Source organism: Triticum aestivum, chromosome 6B (assembly GCF_018294505.1).
Source record: "Triticum aestivum cultivar Chinese Spring chromosome 6B, IWGSC CS RefSeq v2.1, whole genome shotgun sequence".
Taxonomy (NCBI): domain Eukaryota; kingdom Viridiplantae; phylum Streptophyta; class Magnoliopsida; order Poales; family Poaceae; genus Triticum; species Triticum aestivum.
The window spans coordinates 328,207,228-328,229,394 of record NC_057810.1 but is presented as its reverse complement, the minus strand read 5'-3'; the positions used below and the strand labels follow the sequence as shown (position 1 = coordinate 328,229,394).

The following is a 22,167-nucleotide window of genomic DNA, read 5'->3' as shown; positions in this document are numbered from 1 at the left end:
AACGCATGATTCAGACATGCCTGGAAACACAAATCGGCAAAACAGCGGAGGCATACGTAGACGATGTGGTCATCAAAACAAGACACGTCGAATCTTTAATAGATGACTTGAGGCTTATGTTCAACAATCTACGAACATATGACATCAAGCTCAATCCGGAAAAATGTGTTTTTGGCGTACCTGCCGGAAAGCTATTGGGCTTCATCGTTTCGAATAGAGGAATCGAAGCAAATCCAGCTAAAATCCGAGCTCTGTCACAGTTGGCTACCCCAACAGACCTGAAGCAAATCTAGAAATTAACTGGATGCGTGGCTGCCTTAAGCCGCTTTATCTCCCGATTAGGAGAAAAGGCACTACCTCTTTATCACCTTCTTCGATGCACTGAACACTTCGAGTGGATGGACGCGGCTACGGCCGGACTGGAAGAAATAAAGGCCCTCTTGGCCAGCAATCCAATCCTGGCCGCGCGAAATATCCATGAACCTATGCTGTTATATATAGCTGCAACACACCAAGTTGTAAGCGCAGTGCTCGTCATTGAACGAGAGACGGACGGACATAAGTTCCCACTTCAAAAGCCGGTATACTACGTATCCACTGTCCTCACTCCGTGCAAGTCATGGTACCCACATTATCAAAAGATAGCATACGCGGTCTTCATGGCATCCTGGAAACTACGACACTACTTTCAAGAGTGTTCAATCACGGTGGCCTCTGAAGTACCCCTCAACGATATAATAAATAACCGCGATGCCACGGGCCGGATTGCTAAATGGGCTATTGAGCTCCTCCCGTTCGACATAACATATAAACCACGATGATCCATTAAGTCACAAGTACTGGCTGACTTCGTCGCGGAATGGACAGAAGCCGAACTCCCTAAAGAGTACGACGCGTACTCCAATTGGATCATGCACTTTGACGGCTCTAAGATGCTAGCTGGTCTAGGGGCAGGTGTTGTCTTGACATCCCCCACCGGAGATACAATCCAATATGTACGCCAAATACTATACACAGATTCCAACAATGCAGCCGAATATGAGGCTCTATTGCATGGACTTCGGATGGCAGTCTCCATGGGCATTCAACGCCTAGAAGTTCGTGTGGATTCGAACCTAGCAATATCTCAAATAAATGGAGACTTTGACGCCAAGGACCCAAAAATGGCGGCTTACCGCAATGCCGTCCTCAAAATGTCAGCTTGGTTCGAGGGGCTCAAATTCCACCATGTGGTCCGAGAAAACAATCAAGCGGCGGATATCCTCGCCCGCATCAGCGCCAAGCACGACCCCGTCCCACCTAATATCTTCTTGGAAAGGCTGTTCAAGCCATCCGTGATATGGGAAGGGGAGACCAGCAATACCAGTCTGGATCCAAACACAACCCCAGATCCCGAACATTCTGATGTAATCGGAGGCTCCGCCACCGAAATAAGACCTTCGGCCCACGTGATTATGGTTGTCATCGCCCCGTGGACTGAACCCTTCTTAGCCTACTTAAATAGGCAAGAACTCCCTGAGAACCAAAATGAGGCACATTGCATTGTGCGGCGCTCTAAAGCCTACAAGGTCCAGAGGGAGAGCTTTATAAGAAAAGCGCGACTGGAGTGCTCCAAAGGTGCATCTCCAAAGAGGAAGGGCGGCAGCTCTTGGCCGAAATTCATGCCAGACTCGGAGGCCACCACGCCACAGCTCAGGCACTTGTAACCAAGGCCTTTCGTACAGGTTTCTACTGGCCGACAGCCCAAGAAGACGCACAGGACCTTGTCCAACATTGCATCGGTTGCCAGCTTTTTGCAAATCAAAGCCACATGCCACCTACCGCTCTCCAAACAATCCCCATAACGTGGCCCTTTGCGGTCTGGGGGCTCGATATGGTTGGACCCCTTAAAGGAGGAAGCCATAAGAAAAAAATACTTGTTGGTCATGGTGGATAAATTCACCAAATGGATAGAAGCCAAACCAGTTAAAATGGCCGAGTCTAGACTAGTGATAGACTTCATATCCGGGGTCGTACACCGTTACGGTGTCCCCCACAGCATCATCATCGATAACGGCTCAAACTTCACAGCCGACGAGGTGAAACCTTGGTGCGGCAAAATGTGCATTAAGCTCGATTATGCCTCCGTCTATCACCCCCAAACAAATGGTCAAGTCGAACGAGCAAATGGCCTTATTATGAGCGGCATTAAACCCAGACTAGTGTGATCCCTGAAGGAATCAGATACGCACTGGGTCGAGGAGCTCAACTCCATACTATGGGGGCTGCGGACCACGCCAAATAGTACCACCGAATACACACCATTTTTATGGTGTAAGAAACAGTGCTACCCTGCGATATCATTCATGACTCACCTCGAGTGTGCATGTACGAAGAGAGAGAAGCCGAGCTGGATCAGCAGGACAGTTTAGATGCCCTGGAGGAGGAGCCTGATGTCGCAAAGGTCCGTTCCGCATTCTATCAGCAGCAGGCTCGAAGGTATCAAAGCAGAGAAGTACGAGCCAAAACTTATAACATCGGCGAACTCGTTCTACGCCTACCGGAGAAGAAAAAGGACAAGCTCAAGCCCAAGTGGGACGGTCCCTTCATCATTGATAAAGTTCTCACCGGAAGAGCGTACCGTCTGCGTGATGCATCAGATAACCGACTCGAGCCGAACCCATGGAACGCGGCCAGACTCGGAAGATTATATGCCTAGTGTTGAACTCTGTGTTCGTCTCCCTATCTCCGCCCTTTTTTTTAAAGTTATATCCTCTTTATTTCTTTCTTTCCTTCTTTTATATAGTCTTAAAAGCTTTAAGTGTGCTTCGATCGCACAGTCCTGCCGCGCTATGCATGCTCAATACACCTGGGGGCTTCTTACACAGAAGTTTAATATAATTATCTTCTGGGCTTTATGCCCACCACATATGTGTCACTGCTCCATATGTACCTTTTTTCGCCATTATATGCATCGATATGACTTAAGTTTCGGCCAAGCTGGGTTGCCTGGCTCTTGTGTTTATGCCCTACGTTCCCGTTAATTCGGCTAGGGCATAAGGGGAGCACCTCTGTGATTGTTACTGCCGGGTCGGCCGGATGTGTACCTCAGACTGGGTGAAGCCGAAAGCTAGCATTCTTAAAGGAATATTCGATCGGTGAACAAAAGATGTTTCTTCCTTATTGTAATACATGCCCCCAGATGTTTATATCCTGCGTCGCTTGTCGCAATTCGGACATGCACATTAATGCATGTGTACCCAGGGAAAGGAACCCTTAACGGAAGTATTCTCCCTGGAAGATGTTTCTTACTATCCATGTAATATAACATAGCTAGTTGGGTACTTGTCTGTTCAAGCACTTATGACCCCTACGCCTGGTTTCCACGCATACCCCGGTTTTTACATAACTGAGCGGGTATTCGGATACACTCTGGACTGTTGGGTCTGGAGGTTGAAGCGAAAAGGTCCGCCATGACAAATGATTTACAATCCGGCTAGGGACAAAATATGTCCTTTGAAGTACAAAGTCACTTAGACAGACTAAATTCTTCTTCTATACCATCCAACAAGCTGCCTAGCCTACAATCCTGTTGGGAATACTTAGCGGCTAATGCTACCTGGTCATATACCAGACTTATAGGGATCTCTTTCCCATCCGACCCTACAGGTCCGACCTCGGCCATATGGTTCGGGTCAGCCTTGGTGTATCGCGTCTTCACCATGGCACAGGCTTCCCTTGCACCTTGTCGGCAGGCCGATATCTTCCATAATCGGAAGCGCCACCGCGCTCCCTTGAGCATCTCTACGAGCTCTGCCATGCCTTCTGGAAGGGAGGTCGACGGCCACAAGGCCTGGGCAATACCCTGCATCACCTGCCGAATTTGTCCGTGCAGTTGGGAGAGCTCTTGCAGAAGATCACCTGCAGAACCGGGCATCTCCTCTTCGGGACGACCTATCAACATACCTATAGACATAATTCTGTTAGCCCGCTTCTTCACCGAACTTTACCAAGGTTCGTTCGAGCACTTACTAAAAATGCCGCGCCGAAGCCTCTTATTCTCCTTCACGGAGTAAGCAAGCTGGGCCCGAACATCCTTTAATTCGACGTCCAGTCGGGTATTCGCGTCCTGGAGATTATTTTTCTCCCGTATAACCTTTGTAAGCATGCGCTCGCCAGCCTTTAGCTGTTGTTGAGCATGTTGCTCATCCCCGGGTACTATCTCCAGATTACCTCCGGGATTATCTGCAGAATCTATTGTTAGATTTGCATTCATGCCGAATACTAACTGCTACATGCTATTACATTGTTTTCGATCAAGACAAGTATTACCAGATGGGGCCTTCTTGGACTCCTCCATTCCGGCAACTGCGGCCCGTAGCTGGGTATTCTTCTCCGTAAGAGCCTATGCATATAATGATCCTTAAATCAGTTGTGCCAACTGTTTCAAGTCTCAGGAGCTACTGATATATATAATTATCATATTTTCTTACCTGTATGTCCTTTACATACTGGTCGATGGCTCTGGAAAGGCCACCTTGAGCTGCTCGGATGTACGCGTCCCCTAAGTTGAAGGCATTGAACGCCTCTTCAGAGAAGTTAGGGTCGCGTAGTGTGGCCCGACAGCGCCTGTGATTCATGGCGCTCTCCACTTCGGAGTTTGTAGCGGATAATCTATCTGCATCCTCTGTAGGAGGACAGTCCGGTGTTGTCCCCACATTGACCTCCGCCCTTGAGTCCGGCCTCAGAGTCCGGCTGGTGGAGGCGTGGCCGGCAGGCTCTCCGGATACAATCCGGCGAGCGCTTTTTCTGCCAGGAAACCATGGACATTGTTATATTTTAAAAGATAATAATTACGTAGGAGGTTTTTTATCATACCTCTGCGACGGCGTCTCGGTCCTGACCGTCTTCCTCTTAAGCCTACCCGGCTTCGGTGCACCTTGTTGACGAGTCACCGCGGGTTCGACACGGTGTCCTGATGGCCTTCCCTGTAAAACGCAATATATGTGCGGTGGGTAAGGCACAAAGAGGGGATCCTTCTTGGAAGTTGGGGCTCCGGTTTTTACTTACATGTGATGCAGGGAGTAGGCCAGGATAATCAGCTATGATGGCCACCAAGGCACCGTCATAGCTTAATTGATAAAATGTCCTGTCGACGAGCTCCACAAATATGTCTGGATCTTCTACAAGTCCGGGGTCGAGGGCCCATTCGGGATCCTCCGGCTGTGGAGACGAGCTGTGGACCTCCCTCATAGCTTTTCGCAGTTCCTGCTATGAATTGGCAAGGTAACTATTTGTGATGAAGAATACGGGAAAGGCTGGAATAAAAGATATCAGCTCACCCAGCTTGGGGGGTTGTACATGGAGAATCCATCCCATGGCTTAATACGGATGAACTCCTCTTCTTCCCCTTTGTACAAATCGAACAGTATTTTCGCTAGTGCGGCGGCGGAGTCCGGACCTTTACGGCCATAGCGGGTGGCATCGTCTTCTTCATTGAAGTGCCACATGGGTTTCCCCCGATATTGAAGTGGCTGCACTCCCCGCATTATACATATTGACATAACCTCAATTATTGTCAGTCCTGATTTGGCCAGCGTCTTTATCCTGTCCATCAGGAAAAGGACTTCTCTGTTATCTTCCTCCTGGGGGCTTCGGGGGCACCAGTTGTGGTATTTCTTCAACGGGGCATTGCAAACTCAGGAAGGCCCATCCGAATAGGGTCCAGAAGGGGGACGTCCTCCATATAAAACCACTTCGAAGGCCAGTCTTTGGATGTCTTCTTCGGGGTACCGGACAGGTATCTGGTCTCGGCGATGCGCCATATTTCGGCTCTGCCCACTTGATATGTTGACCCCTCCTGAGTACGGGGTACAAGGAAGAATAGCCTCTTCCATAGCTCGAAATGAGCTTCGCAGCCCAGAAACAGCTCGCAAAAGGCGATGTAGCCGGTGATGTGTAAAATGGAGGCGGGGGTGAAGTTATGCAGCTGGAGGCCATAGAACTCCACGAGCCCGCGGAGGAACAGATGGATTGGAAATCCAAGTCCCCTCAGCAAGTAAGGGACAAGGCATACCCGCTCCCCCTTGGATGGGTTGGGAAAACTCTCCCCTTGCTCCCCGCCATTGTAAGTGGCTAGTCCGGCTCGGACGGGGACCATGTATGCAGGCGGGAGAAACCCCTTGGTCTGCAACTCTACCAATCGGCTATGGGAACGGAACACTTCTCCCAATCACCTGGCTTGGTGCTACGGGAGCAAGAGGAGGAGCTACAATGGCCGGCCATGATGGGATGGTTTCTTCCGGGCGCGCTCTGATGGATACTCGCTGGCAGAGGATGGTGTGATTTGGATCTGAGGATCCCCGTCTCTTTAAATAGACGATTTACTTACATGGTCAAGGTGGCAAATGTAAAAATGCCCTGACTTCTCGCATTCGCTCGACACATGGAGATAACCATTATTGAAGCACAGAAGCCGAGGAGTGCAACATTGATGGGAAGCCGGACACTGCTCGTTACAATAGGTACTCGGGGATTTTGGAGAAGAACCCTCCTTGCAATACCGAAGACAATCTGCGTGCCGGACTCATCGTCATTGAAGCCTGGTTCGGGGGCTACTGATGGAGTCCTGATTAGGGGGTCCTCGGACAGCCAGACTATATACTTTGGTCGGACTGTTGGACTATGAAGATACAAGATTGAAGACTTCATCCCGTGTCTGGGTGGGACTCTCCTTTGCGTGGAAGGCAAGCTTGGCAATTCGGATATGTAGATCTCCTTCTCTGTAACCGACTCTGTGTAACCCTAGCCCCCCTCCCCCTAGTGTCTATATAAACTGGAGGGTTTAGTCCATAGGACAACAACAATCATAATCATAGGCTAGCTTCTAGGGTTTAGCCTCTACGAGCTCGTGGTAGATCAACTCTTGTAATACTCATATCATCAAGATCAATCAAGCAGGAAGTAGGGTATTACCTCCATCGAGAGGGCCCGAACCTGGGTAAACATTGTGTCCCCCGCCTCCTATTACCATTAGCCTTGAACGCACAATTCGGGGCCCCCTACCTAAGATCCGCCGGTTTTGACAGCGACACCCGGCACTAGCCAAGTTCATGGCGGCGTCGCATTACACATACAACACGCTGAAGATGCCTGGGCCGATGACCGTCATCACCATCCCCTCCGACAAGAAGGATGCTGATATGTGCTGACCAACTCTATCGGGAAGCAGTAGCAGCAACTGCTGCCAAGGCACTTGCTCCTGCCGCTGAAGCCCCGGGAGGGATTAAGACCGGCAAGACCTCTCGCACCCACTCTGGCAAGCGCACCTCTCCGGGGTGCTTTGCTCCCATCGAGGACATGCCAGAGAGCTCCACCGGCAAGAGCAAGAAATCCAGAGCTGCACCACCAGAGACCGAGAAGGTGTCCATCAAGGAGGATGGCATGGGAGGGGCTTGCATTATGAGCTCCACCCTCGATAGCAAATAGGAAGGCACACTCGTCACTTTCCTGCGGGCGAATGTCGATGTTTTTGCATGGCAAGTGTCTGACATCCCCGGCGTTCTCAGGGAAGTGATTGAGCACCATCTTGCTGTCTGTCCTCATGCGCGACCCATCAAGCAGAAAGTTAGGAAGAAAGCTTTGGAAAGGCAGGAGTTAATCATAGAAGAGATCAGGAAGTTGGAAGCGGCAGCTTTGGTGAGGGGAGTGCTCCATCCGACGTGGTTGGCCAATCCGGTTGTGGTGCGCAAGGCAAATGGGAAGTGGAGGCTATGTATTGATTACACAGATATCAATAAGGCCTGTCCAAAAGACCCTTTCCTGTTGTCTCGCATCGACCAGATTGTTGACTCCACGGCCGGGTGTGACCTGTTGTCATTCCTTGATGCCTACTCAGGATATCACCAGATTTTCATGACGAGAGAAGATGAAGAGAAGACATCATTCATCACCCCGTGTGGTACGTATTGCTTTTTACGGATGCCTTTCAGGTTGAAGAGTGCTGGCTCAACCTTTGCAAGAGCAGTCCAAATTGGTTTTGAGCCGCAACTACATAGAAATATGGAAGCTTGTATGGATGACATAGTGGTCAAAACAAAGGACAAGGCAACACTTGTGCAAGATTGGGAAGATACATTTGCAAATTTGCGCAGGATCAACCTCAAGTTGAACCCTGAGAAGTGTGTCTTCGACGTTCCGTCCGACAAGCTTCTCGGGTTCTTTGTGTCACAGCGTGGGATTGAGGCGAATCTAGACAAGATCAAGGCTATTGAGCAGATTGAGGCACCTAGGCGGATCAAGGATGTGCATCGGCTCACTGGCTGCGTTGCCGCCATGAGCAGATTCATCTCCAAGTCTGCTGAGCGTGCCCTTCCCTTTTTCAAAATCTTGAAAAAGGCAGGCCCAATGGAGTGGACCCCATAGGCCGAAGCAGCGCTGCAAGACTTAAGAAATACCTCTCCTCCATGCCGATACTACTCGCGCCTAAACCACAACAGCCGCTGTTGTTGTATCTAGCGGCAATGAATCAAGTGGTCAGCGCCTCGCTAGTGGCACAAAGGGAGGTTGACAAAGTGGCAGTAGCAACGGCAGGACTGGCATATGGTGAGCCCTGGCTCCCCCTGGCAGGGCCTAGTCCCGGCAAGGTCTGACGCTGGTGGGACAGGGCCTATGCAACCAAGTAAAGTGGTCCAGAAGAAGAAGATGATGCAGCACCCGATTTACTTTGTCATCTCCCTCTTGCAGGGGGCTAGGTCAAGGTACTCTGGTGTGCAGAAATTGCTCTTCGGCCTCCTTATGGCCTCGAGGAAGCTGCGTCATTACTTCCAAGCGCACGAGATCACAGTCGTCACCCACCTCCCATTGCAATGGATACTTCATAATCCGGATGCAACCGGGAGGATTGTGGAGTGGGCCTTGGAGCTGTCGAGTTTTGGTTTGAAGTTTCAAAGTACTTCGACGATCCAGAGCCGAGTCTTGGCTGAGTTCATTGCAGAGTGAACCTCGACGCCCGACGAAGAAATCCTAGAGACCACTCTCCCCGGCAAGGAAACAAGCCGCAACTGGATTATGGACTTTGACGGGGCTTTCTCGCTACAAGGTACATGTGCCGGTGTGCTGGTCGTCGAACCCACCGGAGAGCACCTCAAGTATGTAATCTAGATGCACTTTCCCAAGAGATGTCGATGAACAACACTGCTGAATACGAGGGATTGCTTGCCGGTCTCAGGATCGCGGCAGACCTTGGGGTCAAGAAGCTCATCGTCAGGGGCGATTCACAGCTTGTAGTCAGGCAGGTCAACAAGGATTACCAAAGCCCGCTGATGCAGGCCTACGTGGATGAGGTGAGGAAGCTGGAGGAGCATTTTGATGGTATACAGGCGGAGCATGTTCCCGAATGGAGAACGACATCGCCGACTACCTGTCGAAGCGCGCTGCCCTCAAACTACATGTGGAACTAGGTACTTTTGTGCTTCAGTTAACTCAACCATCTGTTGAATCATCGACAAAGCAGAACAAGCGGAGGAAATCTGGCCCCGACAAGTACTTTCCCACCGAGCTCCCAGGAGCCACCGGCGAAGATGCTACCGTGGACATTGAGCTTGCCTTGGGGCAACTAACTCCGACAGGGCATCAAGCCCTGGCCGTAGAGACACCCGGTCCCATGGCAGAGGAAATGCCTTTGGTCCTTGCCGTCGAGCCCCAGGCTCCGGCATGGGCACAGCATACCGTCTGATTCCTCCAAAGTAGCCCGTCGGTCTGGTTGACAATGTTCTGTACAGAAAAAGACCGAACAGTGTGAAATTGAAGTCCATTCCCCGGGAGGAAGGACTGGAGCTGTTGGCAGAGATACACGGATATGTGGCTCCCACATAGGGTCGAGGGCCCTTGCCGGCAAGGCCTTCCGGCAATGTTTCTTCTGGCCCACTGCCCTCCAGGATGGAACGACACTAATAACCAGGTGTGAAGCGTGTTAGTTCCATTCAAAGAAGCTTCAGCAGCCAGCTCAAGCCCTTCAAACAATCCCTCTCTCCTGGCCATTCTCGGTCTGGGGGCTCGACATACTGGGCCCTTTCCCCGCGTTGTCGGGGGCTTTGAGTACTTTTACGTTGCAATCAACAAGTTCACAAAGTGGCCGGAGGTGGAAGCAGTGAGGAAGGTGATAGTGCAGTCAGCCGTCAAATTCTTCAAGGGGCTAGTCTGTCGTTTTGGTGTGCCAAACAGAGTCATCACCGACAATGGCACACAGTTCACAAGCCGCGCCTTCATGCAATACATCGAAGACCTCGGCAGTAAGGTATGTTTCGCTTCCGTGGCACACCCATGGAGCAACGGCCAGGCGGAGAGGACAAATGCTGAAGTGATGCAAGGCCTAAGAACAAATACTTTTGATAGGCCACGCAAAAGCGGAAGACGCTGGATTGATGAATTGCCGACGGTCCTTTGGTCGATCGGGACGATGCCAAATCGAGCCACCGGCCAGACACCCTTTGCCCTGGTATACGGGGCATAGGCAGTTCTCCCCACAGAACTCACATACGGGTCACCTCAAGTGCTTGCTTATGACGAGCTTGAGCAAGTGCGATTGCGGCAAGATGCTGCAACACTACTCGAGGAAGATCGTCTTCGGGCGACTATGAGAGCAGCGCGCTACTAGCAAGCCTTGCGCCGCTACCATAGCCGCAAGGTCATGCCCGAAGCTTTGAGGAAGGCGACCTTGTTCTTCGGTGCGTTCAATCGGTCAAGAATTCCAACAAGTTGACGCCGAAGTGGGAAGTCCCTTATCAGGTAACACGAGTCACCAGGCCCGGTGCAGTCCGCTTGGAGACCGAAGATGCCGTTCTAGTGAGCAACTCCTGGAACATCGAGCATCTTCGCAAGTTTTACCCATAAGGCATGGTTGCCGCCCCCCCCTCCCCCGCCGACCACCTTTTGTACAAGCCTAGCCGGCAAGGCATGTAACCCTCTGTACAAAGCCAGGCGCAGACCCTAAGCATAAATAAATGAAGCGCTGGCACCCTAAGTTATAGCATGCATGCTAGGTTGAGTCTCTCCCTCGGTTAGGGTTGATAGTGCTTAGCGGCGGCTAACCCCTAGCATAGAGGTCGAGTGTGCATCTCTCCGTTCCTTTCCGTCCTCTTTGGTTCGCAGGGTACATAGACATTTCTGCTGAGCTATTTGGAAGAAGGAGAACGAGCCGGCGCTCCAGTCCCGGCAAGCCAAGGTTGCCAGGGGCTGAAGACACAAGGGTCCCTCCGCGGCAAGCCAAGGTTGTCGGGGGCTGCAGATTCAGATAAGTCCTTTATCCCCTGTTATGCATTTCCGTATAGAATTGGGACGTACAAAACCTCGTTTTATTCCTAGGCTACCATGCTCCCTTTTTCTTGTACCCAAGAACTTTTCCTTGGGTCAGAATTTGGTTGTAGCTGTGGTGACAACGAAACAAGCATAGGACCTATCCCTACTTCTCCCCTGCCTCAGCCAAGAGCGTGAGTATGGTCGAACGAAAAAAGGGGACGACAAGGCCTGTTGCCGGGTGACAGTGTTTATATTAAAAATAACAAGGATTCGTTCCTTGGTATGGGCTTCGCTCACACACAAAGAACCCGGCAAGCACCCTTTTTCATTAATACGTCTCATACAGGTACAGTTCATACGGAATGAAAACATGAGCAAGGGGATTACAAGTTTTAAATTTAACTAAGGCCCGCAGGCTTACAAACTAAAAAGAGATAAGATGCCCATAATCCCTTTCTTGTACCTCTCCCCAGGAAATGGAACAAGGTGGCAGGAGGGCAAAAGGAGTGCCTAGGCGGGGTACGAGCAGCAGAAGACACCAAGAGAACGTCCCAGTGGCCATCCGGAAGGGAGGGCTGGTGATGATGGTACCGAGAGAAGAGCCGAAAGATGAGGCAGCGGGCCGCCAATACGCTATGAAGGCGTCGGTGCCATCGTACTCCGACTTGACGGACCGCCACCGCGTTCTTCACCTTCTCCAGCCCTCCCACGCCAGTCGCCCAAGGAGACGACCCCAAGAAGTTCAAGGAGCTGGCGACGCAGATGATGGTGCTGCCAGCGTCGCCTAGGAGCGGTGTGCCCGACGCCTAGTCAGACACGTCATCCTCCCGCCTGCCACCCTCATCGTTATTGTCGCTGTCCTCCTCGTCACTCTCGCCCGAAGAGGAGCTTTCGCCATCAGTCGAGCTCTCCGCACAGCACCCTAGCCTGTGTCCCGAGCGCCCGAAGGCCTTGACGGAGAGCAAACCGCTCTCCGCTAGATTGAAGTAGAGGACATGCCCATCCATTAAGCAATGGGCGCGTGCAAAAGTTTTCTAGCCCCGGCGAAGGAGCATCACTTGAGGGGTGGGGAACCTTGTGTTCACCCACATGTCACCATGGCAACACCCCTTCATGTGAAGCCTCAGCCGCGGTGGCTGGTCGACCTCCAGCACACTCGCGAACGCCCGGGGAAGACAAAGGCTGCTGCGCGGCGGCCCACGCAGCTGCAAGATGAACTCGAGCGTCGAGTCCCCGACATGACCGCTCGGCGAGGCAGGAGGAGATGGCGACGGAGACGGAGATGGCGCAGGCATTCCCCTTCCACGCCCACCTCTGCCTCGACCACCTCGCCGGCCATGGCCCCATGAAGCGGCCCCACCTCGAGCGTGGCCTTCACCCTGGGCATCGAGCTCTTCCTTGACCGCTGTGGCTCTCTAGTGGGAGGAGGACCTAGTCACCTCCACATAAGAACGGCCGCGGCCACGACCCCTTGCCATGATCGTAGGTGAGGATGGAGACAAGCGGGAGATGCAGGGAGATGCTTTTCCTCCTGCCCCTGAGTCCCCTTTTTATAGTTGGGAAGGGGAGGGTGAAGGACTGGCTCTGCGCCCCCAAAGAACCCGCTCGAATCTGGCTCATTAAAGTGGCAGCGAGCGAGGCCATCGACCGCCCTCCTCGCCCAATTGAAGGCGCGTGAGTATCGGCCTGTGCACGCCTTCCCATATTCCATGCGTCCGTCACCTACCCCACGTCGTGCATGCGGCATACGTGGCGCAAGGGGCGGGCATAGTAGGAAACGTGGAATGACGGTTCCAAGGCGGAGAAAGTAAATGAGTAGCGGCCCTGCAGTCTTAAAGGGACACGCAAGCTGCCTCTTTACTATTCACCACAGGATGACGCAGGCATGCTTCGGTCATCCCACTCCCGATCCCCACATCATGCATTCAGCATGGGTGGTGGGGAAGCACATCGGACGAAGGTGTTACTGCAGTAAAAATCCGCCCCACCTGCCCATGCACCGTTCTGGGCCTAGCCCGACAACGCATCGCGCTTATGTGTGGCCCAGATCCAGGGTCTCCTGTCGGTGTACAAAAGTAAGGGCTCTCCTTGGTACCCCTTTACTTGTGCACGGGCAGTCAGAGCCACACCCACGGCCACACTTAGCAGGGCAGAGGGAGGGAGCCAAAGCCACAAGACAATCAAGGAAACGCCAAGACCAAAAACGCAAAGAGCAAGAGGGTGAGGTAGACTCCCCCGGCAAGACCCTTTCCGGGGTGTCCTCCGCGGCCCCGGCAAGAACCTTGTCGGGGCAACTTGCCCGATGCCAGCGAAGCGCGCCACCCTTGAGCCCAAGGGTTCCAACGCCATCAACCACATTGGAACCAAGGCTCGAGAGGCACCTCCATGGTGGCATGAAGATCTTCCTAAAGATCATAAGCATGCAGGATCAGATGAGGACCAGAAGACGAGACCTCCGGCAAGACCCTTGCCGAGGACGACCGCGATGCAACGGCAAGGCCCTTGCCGGGGCCCCGGCAAGACCCTGGCCAAGGACATCAGCGGGGCCGCGACCAGGCCCGCACCTGCCAAGACTACACAGCCGTTCCCATGCAGCTGCCAGCCCAGCCAGCGAGGCGAGAACCTGCGTGGCGACGTGCGGCCTCGAGACCAACTCAGCAAGCACCTACATGGTGGCAAGCAGATCTTCGTGAAGACACTGCCACCGCACGAGCTCAGCAGCCTGCTAGCCTACATGGCGCCGCACGCTTCGTTATCCAGGGCGCGTGTCGAAGCAAGGCGAGGCGGCGACGGACGGGACGGGCCTCGCTCCCATTCCCGATAAAGCAAGGGGACACCTATGGGGCGCATTTAATGCGTTTTGTCCCGTAATGACAGGCGATAAGCTCAGCTACTGTACACTTTCAACCTCCTGTGTGCCACTGTGGCATCCCCTTTTTTCCTATAAAAGGAGGCCCGAGGCGCACTGGAGAGGGATTCGGCTCTTTTGAGCAAGCCACGCACCATAGCTAGCTCAAGAACACTCAAATATACACCAAAGAAGGACTAGGGTATTACGCATCCCCGGCGCCAGAACCTAGGTAAACGACCTTTGTGCTGGTTCTTAGACCCGCTCTTTCCACAACCTCGCGCCCGTCAACCGTAGTAGGGATTCAAGTGATCCCATAGGTGTCGTTCCCACCGACATTCCTACTTCACCAAGATCAACCTAGGAGATGCACATCTACCAGAGGAGAGATTGGATCGACATACCCTTGTAGATTGCTAAGCGGAAGCATTAAGAAATGTGGTTGATGTAGGCAAACGTCTTCACGATCCAATCATGATCATCCACGAACTCCCATGTAACAACCCAAGACCAAAGCTTCAGATGCCTTCCATGTATTCTGAGTTTCGTCGTGTGATTTGTTTTGTTTGTTGCATTCATCGTTGCATCATTTGCATTGCATCATGTTATCATGCAACCCTTTCAAAACTCACATAAGTAAATTGTATGGATCTTCGACCCATTTAAATTGAGGGAAATGCACATGGCGATTTCTCTTTATAACATATATCCTCCCAATATTATTAGGGAGGTACAAAATTATATTCCATTAATTTGGGATTTACCACAACACACGTGCATGTTAAATCCCTTGGCCTTTCCTTCTACAAGTTTTGACTCTCTAACCTTGCCTATAATTCTTTTCCCATCTATCGAGGCCCTTTCTAAATTCTCAACATTTTTGGGCACTTCTAAATCGTAGTCCTAGTTCAAACCCATTTGAATTAATTCAAATGAGGTGGAATTCAACTCCACGCCCAGACTCACTGTCTATTTTCTTGGATCAATCTTATTTTTATGAGTACATGAAAATTGCCCTCGTGCTCAGATTCCTTTCCCTAACCCCTCTTTATTTTCCTTCTCTCAAATGCTTTTTTGTTAAAGGAAATTAGAAGCAGAGAGAGGAGAGTCAGCCCAACTGGGCCTCCCAGCTACCACAGCTCAGCCTGCTCCCAGAAACTAGTTGGCCCAAGGCCCATCTGACCGCACCTATAACCCTAGCCTCCCCTCTCGATCGGGAACTCCTATGTGACGCATTCTGCATCAACTAGGTGCGGCTTCGCATAGGGGCAACTGACTGGCGGGCTTTGTGGGCCGCGAGGCGCGTGTTTCCCTGCTTTTGAACTGTTTCTACCGCTTCGTTGTTTCTGCTTCGCGAAGCTGTTCCACTGATTGTTGTCCCTGTTGTTTTCCACTGTTTCTACTATTATAAAATAAAGAATGGTTCCAGTGTTTCTTCTGTTTCTTCTGTTTCTACTGTTTCTTCTGTTTTCCTTGTGTAAAGTAAACAATGGCACAGTTTCTTCTGTTCCACTGTTTCAACTGTTTGTTTCAACTGTTTCCCAAAGAAACATGAAACAAAAAAACCTTGAATTTACTAAACAATGGTTGTAGGTTCCATTTTATGAAACCAGGTGCTATTCCTATTGATGCAAATAGTTTTTTATTATGAAAAAAACATGAAATTTCATTTTACATTTATTATAAAGTGGTACTTCTAAAACTATCATAAAAGTGGTGAGCTTACAACTTGATGAAATTGACTGATAAAAGTATCACCACGGCGTCATGAAAGACGGAAAAAATATACATGTCTTACTGCTTGTTTTAAATACTTTTTCGGCTGTTTTCAGACATTGTTTATAGCTGAAGGTCTTGGAAGAAACAATCACTAGACCAACAAGACAAAAAAAGATTGCTCTATCAGTAAGGAAACTTTTTTGCCATGGAAGTATTCCTTTGAGTTGAATCTTGCAGTGCACTTCCCTTGAAGGTGACAGTATTAATGAGACCCTTGAGAATAGAGAGAAGAATTAGAAGAAACGTATACGTGATTAGAAGAAATTAATTTGACTATTTGGAATGAAAGAAGAGGCTCTAAGAAAAAAACATCTCTTTTGTTTCCATAGGAGAGAAAAAAATAGAGAACTTACATGTCGCTGCAGGAAAGAAGTTACTAACGGCAGTTGAATTTCATTGTCCTTGCATGTTACAATCTCAAAAAGGAATTTTTGACATAGAGCTTGTAAATCATCCTACAGTATTTTAGAAAAAGTGCAGTTTAATTCCTGATATGTTCCAAGTAATGAGCAAAAAATGGAAAAAAATGTTAATAGCTTACATTAGAGAACCCCTGCAATTCAAGACATTTGTACTTGCTAACATACTGCACAATCAAAATTCTTAAGTCATACCTGTGAAAAAAAATAATAAATAGCACAAATTAGTTCCATACTCAAGATGGAAATTATTGTGAATTTAAAATACTTCTAATCTGTTTTTTTAGGAGAAAGAGCCAAAAATTTGCCCGTGGCTGGTACAAATCTTGTAAAACTAGAGATTTCCATGGAAAACCCACCTGAAATTAACCTTGGGAGCTGCTACAAATCTTGATTCGAAATTACCTATGTTGAAAGAAGTAGAATTTCCATATGTAGCAGCAAACAAGAGCTTAAAGTTGTAGATAACTGCTCTAATTGTTGGTAGAAATGTATCACCACTGTAGTACAGGTTCATGATATCAAAAAATTTGGCGCTAAAGTTAGCAGTGACTAAAATCCATTGTTTTTCCTTGAATACGGGCATTTTTACCTAGGGAATTGTGGAAAGGAAAAATCTATTAGTCTAACCTCTTTCAACAACAAAAATCAAAGAAACAATTTGTACAAAAAGAACTTATCTTACCAAGGAAGCATCTAATAAACTAAAGCCAACATTACTTTCCTGTAAGATTAGTTTATTTGCAGGATCTGAATGATTTAGCATTGGGTTCATTAGCTTCTCCATCATGTTTGTTTCCCAGAAAATTATTCATAGTTAAGAAAAGGAAATGTCAATGATGTGAAAATGAAAATAGAGGAAAAGAATTTAAAAAATAGGCTGACCATGTCATCAATGCTAACTATGTGTTCTACTATTTCACTGTTTGGTAGGAGGCCTTTTATTCCTCGGTTCAGTTGATCTTTGTTCTTTAGTTTTGAAAAACAGCCAACAACCCGAGGGTTTATCCAACCACTAAGCTTGAATGATAGAGTTATGGTTTTCTGATCCACCCAAACTCCTTCAATCTCAAATGTTCTTTGGCTATTGATGGCAGAAGAATATCATGAAGAAAAGTGAAAATAAATCATGAGAAAAAAGCATTGATAGCATATATAAAATTGTTTATGTTCAAATCATGTACAACATATCACATAAAAATTTATATGCTCTTTGTACATACCTGAAAGTTAATTTGGGAAGTAGTCCAACCAATGTTTGGTAGAAATCATTCTCTATTCCGTCTGAAAAGATGACATGTTGCCCAGCCTTTTTGGGTTCTTGAATTACTAGTGTCGCAGATTTGAAAGAATTGTTCACACGTTGTTGCCAAGTTGAAGTTTCTAGTTTTGAAAACTTACTGGAATGTGCTTCATGTTGTTCGAGTGCTTTAACTAGCAAAGAATCTTCAATAGGTGTGGCAATATTGTTTGGGTAGAGTTTTGGTGATAGGAAATCCATTATGCTTATTGGGATCTCGGTTCCAGGAACATTGGGATTGGCATGACTATTGCAATGCATGCTATACTGATTTGCTGAGAGGCTGAACTGACTAGAGGAACAAGATGCAAATGGAACATTGTGAACTAACTCAATTGAATTGGTAATTGCATCAAATGAAGGAGAATCTGTGCCTTCATGTTGAGTGACTGTACCAGCCTCTCCATTTGAATTGGCATGCATTGTATTGTTGAGAGTATTCTGAGATGCAACTAAATTTTCATCAAGCAACAAGTCTTTATCTAGTTCAACATCAATGAAATCTGGTTGAAAAAAAGTTAAAAGAACATTAAGAATAAGAAATGTTAACAACTCCGTTCATCTACATGTCTGAAAAATTACTTTGGATAAAATGAAGTTTGTAAGAGAAATGACCTTCGAAATGCTCTCCTGGTAATAAGAATCTTAACAGTGGAAAGCAAAATTTTGTTTCTTCTACTCTTTGTTTTGGGGGTTTTGATTCAGACAAGAATCATGTAGAAAAAAAATTGTCATTACTTATTTCATGATCTATTTGGGTACAGAAAAAAAACATGCTTAGAAGAGCTATGAAAGAAAAACTTACGATGCAACATTTCTGAAACATCATTGGGAGGTGTTGTTTTTCAACTTGATGTCTTCACAAATAATTTCGGACAAGCAAGCTCTTCGAAAGATGGTAGATTACCATTAAAAGATAGAGAGAAATTAGAGCTGGTTATGTTCAGAGAATGAGTGAAATGATTGACCAAATGCTGAAGAATTTCATTGATGTTGACTTGTTTATCTTCTTCAACGATTGTTGGGACAGTTAGCATTGGGAAATTTGGAGGAGATTCTATAGCCAACAATTGTTTAGTCCTAGGAACTCTGAATGTGTTATCCGAAACTGATGATTTAAATTGTAGGTTTGGGCTGCTGGAAGATGTCCACGTCTTGAGCAATGAAGTATGCATGTCATCTTCATAGGTCTTCAGAGTATGTGCTGAGTTCCGAATGATATTCATGTAGAATATCTGAGCTTGCATTTGTAGAATTATCTTGTCCTGTTAAAATGAGAGAGTACATCTTGTTAAACAAACTATAAAAAATGAGAAAGTCAGTTTGTTGTTGCTCCGAAAAAGATGAAAAGCAGCAAGAGAACTTACTTGTGTCATACTAATATCTGTGAATTTGGATTCAATATACTGCGATATCTCTTCAGGAAGTTCAATGAAAACAGAATCATTGAATGAAGTAGAGGAGATGTGTTTTATCTGTTGGGTAAGAAGAAGATGTTAAATATTTATGTAATATTCCATTGCACTTTGAAGTAGTACCATAACTATAAAATGAAAATTAAAGACAGGGAATAGAACTACGTAATGTCTAGGAGTAATATCTATGAAGAACAAGGCCATACCGGTAGTCTGCCACATTCGTTTCTCTCACCATGGAGCGCATCGAGTGCCATGTATGAATTTAGCATGTTTGCCGACCATAGTGGTAGTCTTGGTTCAATGCTTGGCAACTTCAATTCACTTATTATGAGGAACTCGAAATAGGATATCTGACATTGAAAACAAAATTCAGAAAGATTTGGTAAAAAACGACAAGTGTGAATGAGAGACAAAAAAATTGATTGGTACATAGAAAAAGAAAAATTAAATAAATTTTGTCGTGGGAAATGAACTTACCACCATAAGTCATTTGCATCCTGCACGAATGAACTTTTTGGTGCTTGCCTTGTTTACTTTTGCTTTTTTGATTGAATAAACCATGTAGCTCAGACATAGCAGACACCAATCATATTGTGAAATACTGTCTATGTCAACTACTGCGTTGTAGACAAACTTGGTAACAACTCCACTTGAATTCGGTGCAACAAACAGTGATAGTAGTATCAGAATGAAGATTCGGCAGTATTTATCTTCGGGAAGTTTATCATTGATAATTGAGAAAAGGTACTCAATAGTGGGTGAAGTTGTTCCAAACCCGTGCTTGATGAATTCATACGTTGCTTTTGATGGTTTCGTGATGACGGGAACTCCAGCAATTGGCATACCAAAAATCTTGTGAACACTTGAAGTTGTAATAGGGAATTTGAATCCATTTCCCATTTCAATGGAGCAAGAAGTAGTGTTGAAATGGTTTGAAAGCCACAAGTGAATGGAGTCAATATTGGACATGCTTGTTATTTTTAGGAATGTTTGAAACCCCATTCTACCTACACACTGTTTGTGTCTATCACTCATTTCAGATGCAAGCTTCAGAAATGATTCGACATGCTCAAATTGATTGCACTGCATGGAAAAAAATAAAGGAAGAAATGAAAATATTAGAGGATTTGTTCAAATAAAATATTTCCCTTTTATGTCATGATCACAAGATCACAAGATTATCAAGAGGGGCCAGTAATCTGCTAGCTATTCCACAGCTTATCAAGTCAAAATAGTGTCTCTATAAGTAGTTTGATTAAACAATGCAGACTTGTACTTGGTAAGGAACGGCAAAGAACAGTAAAGTTGGTTGGAAAATTATGTCTTGCAGCCAGTACATGTTTTGTACAAAAATCTCGAAAAAATCTGAAAGTGGAAATAGATTTTTCAAGCTTTTACCAGCCTCTAGATAAAGGAAAAAACATCTGGTGACAAAAAAGAGAGTAAATATTCAGGTTGGAACAATAATGCAAAGAACTAAGATATTGGAATTTAACAAACGTATTAGGAATAACCTGCAATAATACTGCTATTTGCTGAAGTTTTGTATCATTTCACGATGGGTGTGGTCATGGAAGGTAGTTACTCACTGCTTTGGGAAATGAAATGGGTACATAAAAAGCAACACATAAATAGTAATTGTACTGCTAGTCAACAGAGCAAAACACATCAGAGAATGTTATAGAGCATATGTTCATTACCTTGGATCTTTTGCCTCCATGTACAATCTCTTCTGCTTCTCTTTTCTTAGAACATCCTTGTTCCATCTAGAGTGAATAGAGTAGCATCAATTGTTCTAATGAAATTAAGGGGGAAGAAATGCAAAGTAGGAAAACATGGCAGTTGGTTCGGTGTGGAAGTGACACTATCTATCAGTATTGATGCACAAATTTCTAATCTGCATTCATTGTAAGCACTGTGTTGAACTACTAACAAACTGCAGCTCATTGATGGCCCGACGGTGACCGGACCAACAACCTTCAATTCCGCGACAGGAATAGTTAACAGTTTTCAGAGGCTATGAACACGAAACAGTTAGCACTGAGCTATCATCTGATCGCTCCCGTTGTGATAACAACGATTCGACTGCAAATGGTAACCAGCAAATGGTAACCATAATCTCGCCATCACCATTGCCATCTACCAACGGCAGGTCTCCCGGACTGGCAAATCAGACCAGGACAGTGCAGTGAACTGCTGCCTTGGTTGCAGTTGCACCACTGTTTTTCATTCATGCTTCCATCAATGCGTCGAGGGCCATCCCAAATCATTTTTTGGTTCCCCATTGGAAAAGATACTGAAATTATCTTCTAATAAGCACTTGTTGTAGGACTAGTATTACTAAAATTATCTTCTAATAAGCACTTGTTATAGTACTTCTAGGAATTAGTGAATGTCAGCAGGAAAAACATCTTAATTGCCATGAACAAACAGTATTTCCGCAAGGCTACTATTCCTGACATGTTCAAATTGAAGTACATGGATGCTGAAATATTCCATGAGAACAAACCCTAGCCCATCAGAACACGCATTGTAGTTAGAGCCACCTAAAAAAGATAGCAGTAACAACCTATCTAAGTTCCAATCCTTGGAAGAAGATCTTAATCACGATGATACTTCCACAAGATTGAACAAAATATACACAGATGAAGACGTTAGATGCGAGTAGAACATAGGCAGGGCCGAAGGGAGAAGGGATGGAACCTTTTGTTTGGAGCCGATTCAGCGCAACAGAGAAATTCTGATGAACAACACTTCAGATCTCAAGAGGGGCGACGGCTAGCGGAGGGGAGGAGAGAACAGAGAAGTGAAATGGGGAAAGTGTCCTAAGTGGACGGCCCCACTTGTCTGTTGCTGAACAAAAGAGCAGTACATAGTATCACTCGTAGTTACATTATACACATTAATAAAAGAAAAAGAAGCAACAACAATCAAATATTACGAAAAGTATCAATCTAATATGTGTTCATCTTGCAAGTTTCACCTTGTATTACTAGGTTAACGTAGTATATCAAAAACTATAGTCACATCACCTAGTATCACTTGAAAAACAAACACTAGACTACAGTGCACAGATGTATAGATGGAAAAGAAATCGATGCACCATGAGCTCAAACAATTCACATT

General features: G+C 47.0%; 1 protein-coding gene across 2 annotated transcripts; it reads right to left on the bottom strand.

The window, feature by feature from the left end:
- Positions 1–15,930: 15,930 nt before the first annotated feature.
- LOC123134125 (uncharacterized) lies at positions 15,931–21,839 on the bottom strand. Of its 2 annotated transcripts, XR_006465514.1 has the most exons (10): positions 20,742–21,839; positions 19,519–20,124; positions 19,245–19,391; positions 18,991–19,098; positions 18,429–18,888; positions 17,547–18,126; positions 16,683–16,915; positions 16,446–16,518; positions 16,258–16,359; positions 15,931–16,117 (listed from the first exon to the last, which is right to left on the bottom strand). XR_006465514.1 is itself a non-coding variant. In XM_044553452.1 (4 exons), exons 1-4 carry the CDS (start codon positions 16,907–16,909, stop codon positions 16,028–16,030), a joined length of 492 nt encoding a protein of 163 aa, XP_044409387.1. In that variant the 5' UTR covers positions 16,910–17,071; the 3' UTR covers positions 15,931–16,027. The 2 variants fall into 2 exon arrangements, 1 of the variants encoding a protein (XP_044409387.1); XM_044553452.1 differs by lacking the exons at positions 17,547–18,126; positions 18,429–18,888; positions 18,991–19,098; ... (1 more) ...; positions 19,519–20,124; positions 20,742–21,839 and having other exon boundaries at positions 16,683–17,071.
- Positions 21,840–22,167: the final 328 nt, after the last annotated feature.